This window comes from Ptychodera flava, chromosome 2 (assembly GCF_041260155.1).
Source record: "Ptychodera flava strain L36383 chromosome 2, AS_Pfla_20210202, whole genome shotgun sequence".
In the NCBI taxonomy this organism is placed as follows: Eukaryota; Metazoa; Hemichordata; class Enteropneusta; family Ptychoderidae; genus Ptychodera; species Ptychodera flava.
Genome location: NC_091929.1, coordinates 6,977,925 through 6,997,388, shown reverse-complemented (window position 1 = coordinate 6,997,388; position 19,464 = coordinate 6,977,925). Strand labels below are relative to the sequence as shown.

The 19,464-nt window shown below is 38.1% G+C and overlaps 1 protein-coding gene across 2 annotated transcripts; it reads left to right on the top strand.

Moving 5' to 3' along the window:
* On the top strand, window positions 1–9,851 carry LOC139152371 (alpha-tectorin-like). Of its 2 annotated transcripts, none has more exons than XM_070725504.1 (6): window positions 1–158; window positions 585–621; window positions 4,566–5,174; window positions 5,599–5,843; window positions 6,686–6,978; window positions 8,427–8,511. In XM_070725504.1, exons 1-6 carry the CDS (start codon window positions 93–95, stop codon window positions 8,476–8,478), a joined length of 1,302 nt encoding a protein of 433 aa, XP_070581605.1. In that variant the 5' UTR covers window positions 1–92; the 3' UTR covers window positions 8,479–8,511. The 2 variants fall into 2 exon arrangements, with proteins under 2 accessions (XP_070581605.1, XP_070581611.1); XM_070725510.1 differs by lacking the exon at window positions 8,427–8,511 and adding an exon at window positions 9,505–9,851 and having other exon boundaries at window positions 2–158.
* Window positions 9,852–19,464: the final 9,613 nt, after the last annotated feature.

The window sequence follows — 19,464 nt, the reverse complement described above, 5'->3', positions numbered from 1 at the left end:
CAAACTGTTACTAAGAGTCGCGACATCCAGCAGAAAAGCTGTGCATAGCTTCTTTGATGTTATTTTAATTTGCACCGACAGCAACACCGATAATGAAGATCCATCTTGCAGTTCTTGTAATAATATGCTTGGTCAATGCATTTAAGACGGAGAGTCGAGTAAGTATTCACGGTGGCAGAGAAATGGTGGGGAATATAGTAATTCAAAACATTTTAGAGAGGACCCTGTTTGTTCTCTCCATTCCGTAAGCCAAAATTACTGCTTAACATATAACCAGCTGAATGCCGAAATCAGTCTTGGTTAGGCTTGCAATGTTGCGAATATGGAAGGATATTGGTTCGACTCATTTTCTCACTCGGAATTTAATCTGCATAGTATCTTCTAAGTATATAGTTATTTCAAATCAAAAAGACGCTTAATAAGTGTTGGTTCTTTCTTCTCCATATTATCGAAGACAGCACATTATTTAATTCTTGATATGCTTCAAGTCGTAAAAAACGAAAATTTATGACACAAAACAACAATCGACTGTGCTCTACAACGTATGTAATAATAATGTTTGTCTGTCTTTTCTATTACAACAGAAAATGCTAAGTAGAGTACATTTACCACACAGACGAGGTAAGTGATCATTATCATTGTTTACATTAGGAATTTTTATTTCTTGAATACATCTTTAGAATATTATTGAATACATGTGTCAAGGAATAGCAGGGAATAAGAGATAAATATAGGGGGAACTGTGATAAATATTCTTATTAATATTCAACATCCGATTCCAATTCGGTTCGTCATCGGGAATTGAGGTTGATTCTGAATTGTTGACAGCTTGATAATTACTTTTGCAAATTTTTTTCTCGATGAAACTTTCAACCATTATCTTGCCAAATCAAGCATAACATTTGTGCATGGTTTAGTACGAGTGAAAAACATTACCTAAAGTTTACACAATGTCATATGAATTTAAAATAGCTGCCATCCCTTGGATTTTGTTGGGAGAAAATGAAATTATCGGTTTTCACAAAAACAGCTGGTGACAATTTTATTTACGACATAGGCTTTAAAATGAGCCCACGCATGTGGTCGACCAAAAGAGTACTGTATTCGTTTGAGATTTTGTCCTATGGTGCCTTCTTCCTTGACATGCGCAGTAAGCAACACTAAAATGCCAATTCTACCTTATGTAAATACACACTTACATAAACTGCATATCGTTCACTGTTCTTCCTTGGAAATAAAAATACTAGGGTGCAAATGATTCTCACTGTAGGAGAGGCGGACCACCCCCACTAACAGCGATGACTTTGTTTGTCATGCTCGCCTTTTAATTATCCATAGCCACGCCCCCTTTAACCGAATGTGCATTGCGTACAAGCTGTGACATTCTAGTATGCATTTAAAAGAGATTCAGTTTTGATATTCCACAAGATTAAGATTAGTCTGTGTTTATTATATGCCGGATAATTGTAATTTTGTGAACATACCGTGCGCACCTGCTTCTAATTGTTTGTGCGTGTCTATATGATTAGCGTCCTTCGAGTGACAAGCCCCTACGAAATGTGTTTCTCCGCGAAACATATGCCTCTCCATCTCGTCGTGGTATGTGTGAACTCTTAATTCGAAAGAATACGGTACAAACAAAATCATACGCAGAAACATACATAGCAAAAATATTTTAGTATATTAATGTGCATGCGTTTGTCAACACGTATTGTTCCGTATCGCTATGACAACATGGCATCATGTGCGTCAGTTTGCCGTAGAACATTAGTAGTCTGACTACGGTATTTTACTTGTTAACAGGCCTATTCCGAAATTTTTATTACTTTAATAGGTCGTTAATATTAACAATTCACCATCAACTATCAACCATGATGCATTTACGTATCCGAAAGCATTCTATCTTTGGATATTAATAATTAATTAAATCAATTTCAAAATTATGACCTTCCCTCAACGACTCAATACAATGAAGACAGTTGCTAATTAAAAAGTGGAAAGTGCAACTAGGAAGTTGTTTTGAACGATTTTACAGCATTTTGACACAAATTCGAAATTTGAAAAACAAGTTAGAAAGGGCGATTCCGAAAAAAATAATTATCGAATTGTCATAGCTATAACTATGTTCACACTACAGAATCTAGGTCGCCTCTGGGTCGGCCATAGTTCAGACGTAAAACAAATTTGAGACCATCCAAATTGTAAGTGGACGAATAAGGTCGGCCCTGGGACCAGTTGACTGTTGATAAACAGTTGGTCTAGATTGAGTCAACGGGTGTCTCAGAGGTAGGAGATTCGAATACTGTGTCAACAAAATTTATATGTCTGCACGATCTTGTGTCAGGCACATAGGCGGCCATTGGCTAGCAAATGTCAATTTTCAAATTTAGAATGATCACACCAGATGCTGAAGAATACCGTTTCTCACATTCCTGGCTGCTGGGAGTGCGGGATCGAGAGTGTGGGATAAATCGATCCCACACTCTCAGAAACCGTCCCACACTCTGCAGTAAATATTACACGACCTCTGATTGGATGATAAGCAGTCTGTTTTGTTCCACGCGCAAAATGTTATCCGATGGCACGACGAGTAACACACGGACTAGAACTACAAAGTAAGCAGGTCAAAGTACAGCGGCAGACGACAGAGTTGTCACGATTTTTGATAATATTTTAAGTGTCCAATATGAATTTAACGCATTTTGTGGTCATGTGAGAAAAAGAATCTCACACACCAAGGACCTGGGATCAGATTTCTCACACTCGTTGGGGATATTTTGTCTCACACTCGCCTGTGGCTCGTGTGAGACAAAATATCCCCAACTCGTGTGAGAAATCTGATCCCAGGTCCTTGGGGGTGTGAGATTCTATTAATCACACCTTGTTTTGATAAAGTAGATTTTGGAAGCATTTTGAATGAATAATTGGGGAACAAAAACTACAACAATAATGAAATCTAAACTACCTAACTTTCATAATCACAAAAGGACTGAATCAGAATGAAGAAATCATTTTTTTCAGTTGTGAACGTTTTAATCTTATTCTAATGAGGCAGCTCTTCGAACATAAATCTGCGTGTTCTATGGTTAGAATTGAAAGACGTAGCAGCAGAAATGTTGGCATAACGCTGTTGAGAAATAACATTACATGCAAATCTACTCATCAGCACATGTCGCAGCAGCTTATCGTCCACATGTCACCACTTTGTTTATCGTTAAACGGAAACCAAGATACTATTTATGTTTAGTTAATATTTAAATAAGCTTTCGGCAAACTTTAAACATATCACAGCCAGTGGTTGAACCCATTTATTGACACGATACAAATATTTGTCTAATCACTTAGCAATTTTAGTAGATCATATAAATTGTTGCCCGCTATCAACAGATTTGATGATAGTAGAACAAAATGATGCGAACACTATGATGAAATGTGTGTAAGCGAATAACTGTTTGTATTTCTACTTTCCCCACCCTATTATCTAAACTGCAGCTTTGTCCAGATAAAATCTTATAGGGAGAAATTTGTCACAGTAACGTAAAAAGACGTACGTACAATTTGGGCTGTATTTTTAATATGTATTCTTCTCCTCTTATCATTTGCCACTGCGCTATGACTCCCCGAAAACACACAAAAACAAACCTTGAGCTCCCACCCTCGCCTGACTTAGCACCAAGTCTACTGTCGTAGCTCGTAAAGTATGTGACGTGTAGTGCTGCGCCATATCCTTGTGATTTTACTCTGTAGAGAACTCTATCTAGATGGTCTTAGAGTGAATCTATACTGTAAGGTAGCCTCGAAAACGCAAGATTTAAAGTTTTGCGCAAACTATTCCAAATGAAAATTTCTACAATTCTCTTACCCAAGCAAGAGTTATTGGGCCACCGTGCAAGGTTTGGTACCAGAGAAACAAATAACATTCACTAATATATGAAATACAAATCGGCCGCCATCCCTGTAATTGCTTTGTGCAGAAAAATATTTTTGGGGGTCTTGAAACACTAAGACGCGGTGAATTGCTTTCTAATTGCAAGATCTTTAAAATGAGCTCATACAATAGATAGATCAGATAGATCAGAAAGGTATTGTAAACATTAGGTTTCCGAATGTTTGTCCCCGGGCTACATTCTACTTTAATTATACATCATCGGCGATACGAATAACAATACAATTCAATTACAACATTTTGCCAACCGAAAATTCAAATCAATGTGGAAAGAGTGAATTTGGCCTACTGATGCCTGATCATTGTTCCTGCTAGTTGGTGGGTTCTAGGCATATTCCCTCTATCAACCATAACAATACTTTGACAAACACCTTCTCGAATGCCTTTCACTAAATTATCAAAAGCTGCCAACGGAATATCAGCTCTGCCACTTCGTACAAGCTATATCCGATCAGCAAAATTTTGGTCACCCCTATGCGATGTACCCCAGGTTGTACCATTTATGGTTTGAATTTATTCCCCGAATCTATGTGTTTCGTCTCTGCTATACGCCTTTTCAGAACACGGGGATTGAAAAAAAAAACTAATACTTTGTATGCACATTTTGTCTTATTGACAGCGCTGCCGGACCCTGTTGCATACTGGCCGATGAATAGTGAATACTTATTGAACGACACTTCTGGTAATGACAACCACGGGGAAAACGGTGGTGGCGCTATCCTGATTGAAAACGCATACAACTTCACCGGTTCTCCCGATTCATACGTTGAGTTCCCTAACAATGGTGCATACGACACAAGGTACTCAATACATATCCTGATGTGCTTCAAACCACAAGGAGGTTTCGGTCCACTCTTCAGCTTCAAAAATGATAGCCAAGGCCAAGGCGTGCATATCTATGGTTGGGATAACAACGTCTCAGCGCACTTCGTTACACGTGACTTAGATACCACTGAAGTTCTGCAAACGGATGAAGTGCAGCCGGACAGATGGCAGTTCATTAGCGTCAGTTACAATAACAAGACAGGCGAGGCTAAACTATGGATAAGAAACCAAGTGGTAAATTCTACAAACATTGGCACCATCGAGCTAGCAACAAATTATGAAGCCAGAATTGGAGTAGTGGACACAGACGATCGATTCCTTGGAGCCATAGTCACGTGTGTGCAGATTTACGACAGAGAGTTAACACCAGCTGAAGTAATAGAAGCAGAGAGGTTGTGTGTCGGTCAGAATACTCAATAATCTTCTAACATCGTTTGTATTCCTTTTTATTTCATATTGTTCCGTTCAAAGCATCCTCTGTGCAATATATTTTTCGCAGTTAATCAAAGTTTGTTCGTGGAAATCATGTGCCCTTCTAATACGAATACTTTGTTGGAAGTTCAGAAAACACAATTTAGGCCTTACGTAAAGGAAAGGTCAAAATGTCAAAAGGTCAAAAGGGAAAATATTGCGGTACGTTATTACACTAAAATTAGCTAGTCACTGTGTATAGTTGATGCTCTCGCTAATGTTTAACTTTCATGCATGATATAATGATATATTAGAAACAAAATAAACACGCCCAAACAAACAAAAGCAGAAGTCAAAACCACAGACGATACTCTATGTTTTGGATTAATGTTAATACATATGTTTTAATGTTCTAGGTCTCTCTGGTGGCGGTAAAGGAGATCCCCATTTGCATACCTACAGTGGCTTGAAATACAATTTCCAAGGTTTTTGCAGTTACACGCTGACAAGGGACTGTCGTGGTACACCGCCTTCATTTGACATCTCCGCTGACTTTCGCGGACGTTTCCATCCCACAGAACCTCCGACTAGAATGGTTGCCGTGACAACGCGAGTCGGTGGCTCCAACGTTTATACCTTTCTGGAAAATCACGCCGTTATTGTGAGTTCTACATAAGTAGGCCTTATGTTGGTTTCGGAATTTCAAAGAAGTTTAAGCGATATTCTGTCAGAATGCCATCAAAAATGTACACCCCTTTTCCATCTTTTAATAACCTTTCCTAAATTGCATTAGAATGCAGACTTCTGCGCATAAGCGTGTTATTCACTTTAATTTTTACATTTAACTTAAATCTTATCCTTCCATCCCTAAGTAATAATTGTTTATTAAACGCCATGAACTGACTAAAACGCAAAAAAATGTTCAGCTAAACAAATTGTTTTTTTCATACCAACTTCGGAAGAACGATTGTTTAGATATCAATAGCAAAATAAAAAACGTTGTTTGAACAAATTCAGTCATGCACACATGTTATCTTAAAATTAATTATATTCCTTTAAACCGGTTGTGCAAGAATGTACATTGGTTGAAGTAGTCGATGTTTCGTATCATTCACTGCAAACCTAGGGGTCGCCAAGGTCATGGATAAGCATAGGCATATCTAGGGACCATAAGAAAATGATGTGACGTTGATATCCAAAAGTTTGCTATCACTTATCTTCGCAACTGCCAGTTTATTAGTTATAAAATGATTAAACACTTGATCGTAATAACACAAGACATAAAAATTATCTGTAGCAATATATCAGATGATATAGATTCAACAGAAATAGTGTCCACCACCCGCCTACGCCTCAATTTTAAATTTTGTCAGATTCATGCCTTTAAACTCTTCACTATATCGTCTAAAATTAAGCTTTACATCTTGTTAATTATATTAACTATAATTGAAGTAATTTATTTCCTGGCGATTCTGTTTTTATTTCAAACTCTGATTTGGTAAGGTAAATGGTGTTCCTGTATTCCACCGTATACTGTCCATTGGAAGTGGTTTGGGTTTCATCAAAACTGGAGAAAAAGGTGTCAAACTCTACCTCAAGCAAAATGACCTAACTCTGACTTGGAATGCAAAGGTTCATGAAGTTTCGGTATCCATTGGTAACAGAAACCTGGCCGGGTATTTGTGTGGACTGTTCGGCGATGGAAGCCAGGTCAAAGGTCAAGACTTGGTGAAGTCTGATGGTACAAAGACTGTTAACACCACAGAGTTCGCCGAAAGCTGGGTTATCCCACAAAGGTTGGTGTTTATCATTGTCTCGTTGGTATTATGAATTATGTATGCCAAAAAGTTTCTGGTCACGTTAATTATTATAACGTTTCAGTCACGTATGGGTGGCTTTTATTGCGGCCAGTGGTGGCGCTAGCGCTTCACGCCTGTACTTGAATCTAACGAAATCCATTTACAGTAATGACCTGAGCAAAAACTTTATTTGATATATAGGGTGCGGCTCTGTGGCCTTAATTTCTCTGATCATATTAGATTTATTCCACCTGCTAAGATTATCCTTGGATAAAAAACCAAAACAAGCTACGTAGACAGAAAGACAACCACACTACAGCGGACTGCAATAAGAAAGCACTTAAAATCCTTTTAAATCGAGATCATTCTGTATAACAGCTCTAACTCCAGTGTTATTGCAATCCAAAAAAACCGCGAACATCTGACATGACTGATTTTTTCAAAAGAGAGTTGTCCATACATTGCAAAAGACTGTTGTCTTATACATTGCAGTCAATGGACAATTAGATATTATTCCCAAATATTTTTCTTCATTCAGCAAAGGAAAATACGAGTGACTTAATGACTGTGTCACCACGAATTGAAGACTCGTGGTGACTCGTGGTGACACGGCAATTACGTCACGAGTATTTTCCGAGGTGAACGAGGAAAATTATTAGGGAATATATACTTATCACATGCACAAGCCAAGAATTCGTTATTTTTTGCAAAGTAAAAGAAGTTCCATGACGATTCCGTGTTAAAAGTTTTGAACAACTTTAGGAATAATATCAATACGCCGTGCGCAAGTTGTCACTCATTTCCAGTCGTCCGTCGCGTGAGCCGGGAACACGGCGTTCACGTTCGTTGGTGTATGGAGCAAATGCCAGACGACCTCTCGGTCTACACTACCTTCCGCGAAGTTATTCACTATTTCAAAGATAGCATAGGCCTAGAAATTTACCTCAGACGAAGAGACGATATCTTTCGGGAACAAACATCGACTGAATCTCGACGGCGCGAACACTGTACGGAACCCAAGGTAACGCGACCAGCTTCGAGTTCGTTGTTTCCGCAAATTATTCACGTAATTCCTTCGGAATATAGAGGTACACTCTTGTGTTTATATTGTTTGGATTATTATTGCCGTAGTCTGTGAAAATATTGATTTCATTACATGACTTTTGGAGGCCTGGACACCGCACGTGACCCCCCTGTTGCAGTGGAAACCTTATGTCTACCGCATGAGAGTACACAGTGCGTCGAAAGTTCAGGAGTCGGCGGGGTCTATACGAATACGAACCCCATGCATGTTGGCGACAAAACTGAAACACGAGGGCTCAAAAATTTGCCCAATTGATATATTGTATCAGACTCTAATAATCATGACTATGTTTGTGACATTTTCACGTCAGACACATTTTGATCGTGGGAATAATACCGGCTGCCATGTTGTTTGTTTACAGTGACGAGCACACCGAAGATCGACGCAAAAAATGTCCGACGCACCAAAATTGATGATATAAACGCGGGTTGTCGTGACCAGAGAATAAATCCCGTATTTTTTTGTTCAGAGACGATAAACTTGGCTTGTTCATGTGATAAGGCTATATACTAATTTTCTTCTTAAGAATGAGAAAATGGTGACACGATATTCAACAAAACCAACTGAAGTACCAGCATTTTGCGTTATATTGAACAAATTACGCAGGGTTGTATGTAGGTTTTATTGCACAGCGTTTCCATCGCTGTAGTTTCTGCGACAGAATCGAAACTATAGAAACATCCTAACAATACAAAGACAGTAATAAATATTTTAACAACGAGGAGGGCAGACATCTGAGTTGAAAATAATCCAGCTTTCTTTATTATGAAATTAATAATCTTTCATACAAAATCGAGGCGATTCTTTTAACAGACACATATTTTGATTAAAAACAACTTGCCACTTTTAACATTATTTTTTAGAATTGCCAATGAACACTGAAAGCATGCTTACCCCCCTCCGATTACCACAACGAGGTAGTTATTCCAACTCGAGAGTTCATTGAGCTCCCTCTCATTATAGAATCAAAGAACAATTATCCTCTAGCTTCTAATATGATAATTATTCTCATCTGTCATGTGACAATTCCTGTGCGACTACAGCCGTGACTGTGGTTTTTACCACTTCTTGAAGTCTTTTTGTTCTAAATATTTGGACTGTTTTGTTTTTGTTTAAGTTTTGGAGGGGCAATGCCTGTTTTCAAGAGGTCTTAGTTCAGGAAAAGCGGCCTCAGTTGTAAATCGTTTCTTTCCCATACTCCAATGCTAAGGTTCACTAGTCTGGCGTACAGCTAATCCTATCTCTGATTATGTTGAACTGAAATAACATGCTGGACCTGCCACGTAATGCTAAGTGCACAGGTATCAGGTTATCTTACCTTTCTTTGTAGCTCCCCCGAACTCGTACATTTAACATCTGGTGCAAACAAGTTTACAACATGTCATTATTTCTACGAGATCATTTTCACCCTGATCTGTATCTATTTATTCACATTTCAGCTGCCCTTAAATAATTCGAAGACCACCGTACCGCCGATTGCACCTGAACGAAACACAAGAACATTTACCAAACTCACAATTCTTCAGGATTGTAAGTCACATTTATGTGCCAGCATATCCGAAGACGAAATTTCACTGCTAGTTCTGCCATGCCAAACACATTTAAGTAATAGTCACTGCATCACTGCAATCAGCTTTGCCAAACTTCTTTCGTATTTATCATCGATCCTTTCTGTTGCAGCTTGAATCATTTCAACAGTTTTCGTGGATATGTCTCCTTAAATATTGACACTGTTGATGGTAATATAATATATTGTAGCTATGCAGAAATAAAACAATGATTGCAAGTATTGCATAATTATTTATGTATGTATGTATGTATGTATGTATGTATGTATGTAAGTATGTATGTATGTATGTATGTATGTATGTATGTATGTATGTATGTATGTATGTATGTATGTATGTATGTATGTATGTATGTATGTATGTATGTATGTATGCCACTGCCATGCACCTAAGGTCATCCTCCCTTTGCTCTCATTTGCCCGATGTGATGTCCCAGACGATCACCACAAGACCTTGCAAACTCAATTGAACTCCAATTATCGATACTTTCTCAATATTCGCGATGGCCATATCGACAGTAATGTACTCATTTATCAATGGAATGCTGCCATTAGGCGAGTTTTAACGTAGTGTATGAATCTTCAACTAGTGAGACCAAAATTATCCAGTCAAAATTATTATATGCATGCATGCATGCATGCATGCATGCATGCATGTATGTATGTATGTATGTATGTATGTATGTATGTATGTATGTATGTATGTATGTATGTATGTATGTATGTATGTATGTATGTATGTATGTATGCCACTGCCATGCACCTAAGGTCATCCTCCCTTTTTCTCTCATTTGCCCGATGTGATGTCCCAGACGATCACCATAAGACCTTGCAAACTCAATTGAACTCCAATTATCGATACTTTCTCAATATTCGCGATGGCCATATCGACAGTAATGTACTCATTTATCAATGGAATGCTGCCATTAGGCGAGTTTTAACGTAGTGTATGAATCTTCAACTAGTGAGACCAAAATTATCCAGTCAAAATTATTATATGCATGCATGCATGCATGCATGCATGCATGCATGTATGTATGTATGTATGTATGTATGTATGTATGTATGTATGTATGTATGTATGTATGTATGTATGTATGTATGTATGTATGTATGCCACTGCCATGCACCTAAGGTCATTCTCCCTTTGCTCTCATTTGCCCGATGTGATGTCCCAGATGATCACCATAAGACCTTGCAAACTCAATTGAACTCCAATTATCGATACTTTCTCAATATTCGAAATGGCCATATCGACAGTAATGTACTCATTTATCAATGGAATGCTGCCATTAGGCGAGTTTTAACGTAGTGTATGAATCTTTAACTAGTGAGACCAAAAATATCCAGTCAAAATTATTTAAAGCTGGGTTTGGCATCCACAAAATATTGTAGAAGTACTTCTTTCCTGAAGACAACTAATATAATGGAAATGAATGAGTCGCCCATAATCACTTCGATTGATTTGATGAAAACCATCTTGAGTAATAATTCTCGAGCACGTTGCTTTTATTTCCATTTTCTTGATACGCATTTATGTGCTAGCTTAGAATGAAGGGGCACACTGATGTAGTATCGCATGTTCATAGAATTTGTGTAAAAATGGTGTCTCACTTTTGCTGTATGCTTTTGACAAGCAATACTCAGAGTCGATTGCTAACGACATAAAGACACGTTGAAGGCCAGATGGGCTGACTGACGGCATTCGCCAGCTTTTGCTTGCAAAAGATCTACACAGTCGTTACCTTCTTCATATGTTATTTAGGCCACTTTAAACCTTCTTATGTAAATTGCACGAGATAATTCGGCTTAATTTTTCACGTTGTCGGAAAGAATATAAGATATGTCTACATTCAGTTATTCTCGATCGAACTCCACTTAAAATGTACTTCATATATTCACCTACCGAAGATATCACAGCCGAAATCCCTTTGCTGGATCCCCATCCTTAAATACCCGAGCTGAAATGTTGCAAAAATACCGACCTTGAAACTTTTGCTACGTAGGTGCTGTTAGAGTATAAACCATTCTGACGCCTGAAGGAAATTGTTTCAATTCACGCCTAATATGTCTCATTTCACACAACAAGTTGATGTAAATTGTCCGAGGTTTAAATTTACTTACCTGATGCGTTCCCCTGGCTAAAACTTATGCCAAGATACGGGACTCTCAATAGCAAAGAATCAAGCATTCCCAGGCGAGACATCTTAAAAGGAATCGCTATGTTTGTTTCATTGCATTTACAAACGTACGAAGTATATTTGAGAGGAGAAGGAGGAATGGACACAGATGCGCATGAACACAGGTGCGCATGCAATTGCTTGAAACTCACAATTCATTGTATATTGCGTCATTCAAAAGGAATCATCCGCCCATGCTGCAATCTACTTTATCAGTCTGACATAGAAACCCTTATTTCAGGTATCATTGTATGAGTAATTTTTATCATTCGTATGACTAATCCTCATTACCGAAAATAATTTCCTAAGTTGGTGACTTCTGTGCGAGTCCCTGTTGAATCCATAGGATCCTTAGACAGAAAGATTAGGTAATAAGTTTAGTCAAAACTCACCATACACGCACATGAAATGAAGAGCCCCATCTCAGTGACAGGACCGACCACATTCCGACTGATCCATTAGTTCAGTTGGTAAGGCATCCAAAATGTATTCGGGGGATGTGGGCTCGAGTCCCGCATAGGTCACTTTTCATTCCATTCACTACGAAATAAATAAAATTCGTTTAGTGAGGTGAGTCACAATTTCAAACCAATGAGCTTATGCAAAGCGTGGTCGGCAGTTTAAGGGGTTTTTAGACTGATCAAAGCGTTGATGTACTGATCAAGGCGTTGATGTGACGTATAATCTCAAATAAATTCCATGTTCAATACCAAGCTACAGTGAAGTACTCGTGATCGCATATAAGTCGATAAATTGGCATGTTAACTGTATAATCTGTGAGGCACTATAACCGGGGATGGCTTGGACCAGGCCAGCTCATTTTTGCAAGTTTGTACCTTATTATTAAAGAGTAAAAAATGTTCAATTTGCAATTACCCTGTTGTGCAGATACCATAAAGAACGTCCGTTGCACGTTTCCTAATTTATTACCGGTGTAATGAGCAGTTGCAACGGACTAAAATCTCAAAATCATTTAACTTTGTGTATTTTCAACCAATGCAGTACTTTGTGTAACAAGAAATTATGCGCCTTTATCCCAATATATTTTAAATGAACTATTAGAAAACCACATGTTCTTTCACACTGCCTATTAATATCTGGTCCTAGCCCCATGAAAGTTTACAATATTACTAAATTTTAGATCGTTGAGTGACTCGCGTCGAGTTCCAATTATCCGAAGCCGTAAAAACAATACTACGCAATCATAATGTCTTTAATAAATATAGTCTATTAATATCTGGTCCTAGCCCAATGAAAGTTTATAATATCACTAAATTTTAGATCGTTGAGTTACGCATGTCGAGTTCAAATTATCCGAAGCCGTAAACAGAGTACTACGCAATCATAATGTCTTTAATATAGTCTGACGACCTTCTACTGAACTCTGACATTAGATGTTTGCATGATCTCCGTCTCTATGAGGTACATTGGGCAAAACATGCAACACTGCATCAAAACGCAATAATACAGATAAATTCATACCAATAAATTGGCTGTATTGTTGAATAAACCACGTGAATTCACATGAATCCACGTGAAGAGAGGCTTGCTGAATACAAGCAATGGATTATTAGCTGTATTCATCTGTTTATGCACTCTTCAGATAACTAACAGGCAATAATCCATGCAAATACAGTAAGTATTATTGGGTTTTCATGCAGTTCAAATGGTTTGCAATTGTCAAATGCCAACGATATACGTTAAATAATAATGTTACATAACACATTTTGGCGAATATGGTTGAATATTCCCAACATTACGGGACACTTGCATTAAAAAACATAACATTTTTAGCCCCCTTTCTGCACTGATAATATGCAATCTTAAGTAGCTATATCAGATATTACATAACACGGAGTCAAAAACCTTCAAGGGCAAATGATTGTCTGTGAAGTATAAGGGGGGTTTATACGTGTGAGTTAAGTCCAGAGTTGACACCGGAATAAATTTAAACCTGTGTCAGTTGGACGTGTGAACAGACAACACCGAACTAACAAAGAACTAAATTAATTCGGTGTCAGAGGGCTGGTCCAGGTTCGGTGCTCGGTACTTAACAATGGCCTATTTACACATGTGACCAGAACACCGAACTAAACGCCGAACTATGTCCTGTCTTCGGTTCGGTCATTACCACAATGGACGGTGTTTAAGTAAGAAGCTCTCGCGATCGCGGCAACAATTGGTCACAGGAAGAGATCAGGCTACTAATTTCAATCTGGAGAGACGTAAACGTCATCCGTATGATGGACGGCACGTCGAGGGATCGGCAAGTGTATGAAGACGTCGCAGCGAAGGCCAGGGAGTAGGGACTCGAGAGGACAGCCGAACAATGCCACAAAAAAATCAAACGGTTGCGAGCTCAGTTTAAGTCCGTGTCCGACAACAACCGTCGTGGTGGCAGAGCTAGAAACGATGCCATTTTACGATGAGTTGTAGGTAGTGCAGGGAAAGCAACTGGTAGTAAAGGGAAAGCAACTCCACTCATCGTTCATATTTGGGTTGTTTGCGTTTTGCGTATGATATTGTGTATAATATAAGTGTATATCATGTTTGGCTGTTTTATGTAAAATGTTGCTTAGCCATGGCGAGACGTACGCATAATCTACGTGTCTTGTGTTAATCCGCACTGGAGCGGAGAGACTACTGTGACACTACGATCCTTTGGCGCTACGTTTCGAAAACAGAGTTTTCTTCATCAGTCGCTTGATTGGTGAGACGTGTTGAATGGTTGATTGTTTTTATTTGGTAATATGTTGTTCCATTTACGTTTGGTAGGGAAGCTAGAATGTCTACTGTTTGATCTTGTAGTGTTTGTGTGGGTTCGTGTGAACCTGAGTTTGAGCTATTATAGTTTTTGTGAAGTCTGGCGCTTATAAGTGTGTCGCCTATATTTTTGTTCCTTCTATATGCGATTATTGGTTGGTTTTGGAACAGCTTTTTTAGTGTTTCGTCTTTTTCAAGTTCACTCCAGTTTTATGTCAGGGCTTGCTTGATTGTTGTCATGTCGATGTACGGGCTATACGTTGTTATGAAGACTACTGTATTGTTGGTGGCGTTATTTCTTTCTTTTTGTTGTTCTTTCAAGCAGTCTTTTCCTGCTTTTATGATCTGTCTCTATGATAATGCGTTCTATTTCATTTTTTTTTATATTGTCGGTCTTGTAATTTTTCACTAATTTTTGTTCACTAAATTGTGTGACTTTCTGTGTAAAATCGGTTTCGTTGTTACGTGTTCTGATGTATCGTAATGTTTCACCTTTGATCAGACCTTTGAATGTTGCTGCCGGATGGCATGAGTTTCTTTGTAAGAACTGGAAAGTATCTGTTGGTTTTGTGTGTGTCTTGATGTCGAGAATATTCTCTTTGTTGTACCGACGACCTTTGTAGATAGTCAGGTCTAAATATGTGATTTCTTGAGAGGAGCTTTCAAACGAAAATTTGACAGTAGGATGCATTTTGTTGTTGTTTGATAAGAATTCATTGAGTTCGTGTTGTGTTCCGATGAAAATAAGAAAAACATCGTCCCTGAATCTCAGCCAGGTCGGTATTTGTTGTTTGCATTTCAGTATTATTCTCATTTCTGTCTCTTGAAATGTAATATCTGCTATTTCTGGCGAACAACCCCATCGAGATTATTTCCGTATAAGAGCATCCCCATATTTGCCGTAGAATTCATCGTTCAATTCAAATGTGTTGTTTAAGATTATTTCTAGCAGAGCTATCATGTATCAGGTGCAGCCAACGAACAATGCACTTTTAAAAAGGTCCTTACTATGATAAGATATATTGTACATGACAAATAATGTGAACTGACTAATTTTAAGTCAAGAGGGTAATTAATTAGCTGTTCATAATTTGCCCTCCCACTGAAAATTTTTTGACCTACCCTCCCACATTCAAACTTCATTTTCACCCACTCCCCACTTATTTTTGCCTGTTTCCCCTCCCCACTGTGAATTTTTGAAGCTCCCTCGCCCTGTAGCCAAAATAAAACTTGCCAATTTCCCCTGCCCTGGAAATAATTCCCCTCAAAAAGTTTTTCGCCAAGTCCTGTCCCCAGGAAAATCAACCGATATCCGCCCTGCCCTACAAAAAAAACCTAAAATTTGCTCCCCTACCACCTAAAAACATGTCCCCTGCCCTAGCAAAATTAAATTTCCCCTGCCCTCAAAAATTGCTCCTGGAATAGCTTTTTCGATGAATAGCTCCGTTGGATGCACCTGATGTATTTCGTTGGTGGTTACTTGATTATGTTATTTTTTGATGATCTTTCCTGATTTATTGCTCTGTCGACTGATTCAACTGCCTCATTGTGTGGTGTATTCGTGTGCATGGAAATTACATCCAGTGTTACTAGTGTCGCATTGGCTGGAACTTTGACTGTCTAAATTTTCCGTATAAGAGTCTGATCTTAACATGAAATAGATACCGACATCAGACGGGGCGAGGCCAACAATATTCTCTCCTAGTAAATTTCTTCGCCGAAGGCGTCTCGATTGGTTGACAGAACACAAAAAGAGCGTAGACAGCAGCTGCATGATGTGTGGGTCCGCCATTGCAAGCAAGCGATTGTTCTCTAGCCCAGATATCGCTGAGGGCGCTTGACCGGAACTAAATTCATACCTTGTGTATGACGTGTAAACGTGAGATCGCTTAGATCGCTGATAAGGAATATTTACAGGAAGAATAATCAGATTCCCTCAGGTTTAAAAATACACGTCTAAACCCACCTATAGTGTATGAGGCATTGAGCTTTGCCCAACACAATCACTTATCGCTATCTCTAATCGCATACATTGTAAACAGCTTACAAGATGGCAAACCATTTTACTTAAGGGTGAAAATGAAACAAATTAACTGTAATAACCGTCCTAAATGAACGTTCATTTTATAAATTATGAAGTATATGTGTACTTCATTCACGTCGTATAGTTATGTAACAGTTACTTGTTTTGTGCTGTGGTTTTTCTTCATTAAAATGTAGCTCAAATCAACGCCACCTTTAAGTCTACAAAGGCTGATCCGGGGTTACTAATTAGCATACGATTAGTTAGGTTGTCTACAGATTGAATAGATCACAGAGATGCACCAATTCGATCGTCCGATTTGTCCCCCAAATCACTAACCTGTACATTTAGGACGGTTATTATAGTTAATTTTTTCATCCATCGGGATTACAATGCGAGAGGTCGTTAGGATTCATGTACAGAGAAGAGACTCTAAGTTGTCAAAGTTAACATCGATTTATTCTTTCTTATAGAAGTTCCATGTCGACAAAAATTTTACTTAAGAGAGTCCGTTGATGGTCCAAGATGCTGCTCTATCAAACCAAACATCTGACTATATACTCTTTTGACTTAATTATAAATTGCTTATTCAATTCAACCTATTAAAAAAATTCAAGGTAAAACTTTTCATACGAACAAATCTAAAACAATCAGTGGGCATTTATTTACATATCTTATGACAAAGTTTACTGTTTGTGATCAATATAAGTGCGTGCCTATATAAGAAAAGTGAACACGGATTTTAATAGACATGGTGGGTATGGCCGACTTGCTCGGAGTCGGCCTTATTCACCAAATCTAAAACAAAGTGGGGAAAAGTTGTCGTGTAATATAACTTTCAAATACACCTGTCACAAAGATTTTGTGCGTGATCGAAGTATACCGATAGAAACTTGTTTCTAGGTTACCAATACCTACGTAATTTCTAAACAGTCACGCAAAAGATATAGTATTGGTGATATTAAGTAAATTCATTCAACTAAATAGTCATGCAGGAATCAAGTACACTTTTGTAGGCAGCACCTGACACCAAATCGATGATGCATGAAGAAAACTTCAAATCGGCACAATAAAGAGTCGGGTTTGTTGAAATCATGGCAGCCTTTCTAACATTTTAGGTCAAAATAGTTAATGTACATCGAATTACTTGCTTTGTAATTTTAATTAGATGTAATGCATATATGATTTTTTACAAATGCAAATTATACCAGAATCAAAATTATTTATTTCTAAATTCTATTAACATACCCTGTCCATTGCGTTTTAATTGGTCGAGCTGAACCACGCGACTGTCCAAAAATACACAGCAAAGGTTTGTTTTCATGCCCGTGAATATGAATAATATCGTAAACACAGTAACTTTACGGCTTAAACGTAAATTGTGATTTGTACAAAGATCACAATCAACCACAAAATAAAATGGAGCATTTGTGGGCTAAGTTTAGACGCTTTTTTCAAAAAATCTCCGGATTTGCAAAATTTTTGCAGCGCGCACTACTCACTGACATGTTCTGGGGCCCCGTTGTCGTTCGCACGGGAAATTTTCGTAAATTTTGACGGTTTTTCGGGGTTCGTTGATGATATAATTGAAATAACAGACTCCGCGCTGACCATTAACGTTTATTTATGGGCGGGGGCGAGAGGAAAGCCAAACTTTAATGCGCGAGGCTTGCTGAGCCCGTTTATGTTTGGCTTTCCTCTCGCCCTTGCCCATAAATGAACGTCAATGGTCAGCGCGTCGTCCGTTATTTCTATATTATCATTCTACATTCATCCAATAAATGCTATTATTCTACATTCATCCAATAAATGCTCCTAAAATAGTGCATAATATACAATTCCATGTATTGCCAAGCACATTGCTGGCATCGTAGCTCCCACAGGAGACAGTTATCAAATATCTATTTACCATTCGCAATATCATGATTATCCCCACACAAAATATATAGTGTTGGTCATGCATAGGAATTGAGTACACTTTTATAGGCAGCATCTCACACACAAACGTTGATGCATGAAGAAAACTTCAAATCGCCACTATAAAGAGTCGGGTTTGTTGAAATCATTGGTGCTTTTATGTTCCTGACATATTTAATCAAAATAAATTTATATATCGATTTTTTTACTTAAATTTGACTAGAATTAGTGTAGATTAGTTGTTATGCCACATTTGTTTCTCAAAAAATCTAAATTATGCAAGAAACAAAAACTTTTATTTCTAAGTTACTAATTTAACCAAATAATTTCTCCTAAAACAGCGTACACAAAATTTAATGTATTTCTGGATTCATTTCTGGCATCGTAGCTCCCACAGAAGATTGTTATCGAATAACTAATTACCACCCACGATCTCATGATTATCGAAGGAATATCAACCTACATCTGATAAATGCCATCCAGGTCAATTCACAACCATGACAGCACAGACAAGCATTGGAGAACGACCTATATCTGATTTTGAAAAATTGCAAACAGACAAACTTTAAGCTTCGCAAAAGTATCTTTTAAAATCTCACTGTCAGATCATCTGCCTCGGAACGTGGCTTTGAATATCAAGTATTTCAATGATAGAATCACTGTAGTCAAAAATGAAAGGCGAGAAATGTCAATAGCTAAATTGTATGATCTCTGACACTACAGACATAAGGGGCCGTGGATAATTAAAACATGCGCACAGTAAACGCAACTACGTTCGTTTGTCCTCATTCCTACCCCCTAAACGAAAGATTAGAAATACGGAAGTCCCATCAACCCTTAGTATGTATCGGTCATTATGTCGCTATGAAATCACACATACGCTACCACCCCTTCCGGGCATACCCCTCTCTAAAATCAATCTTAATTCAGCGGTAACTCGACGACGGCG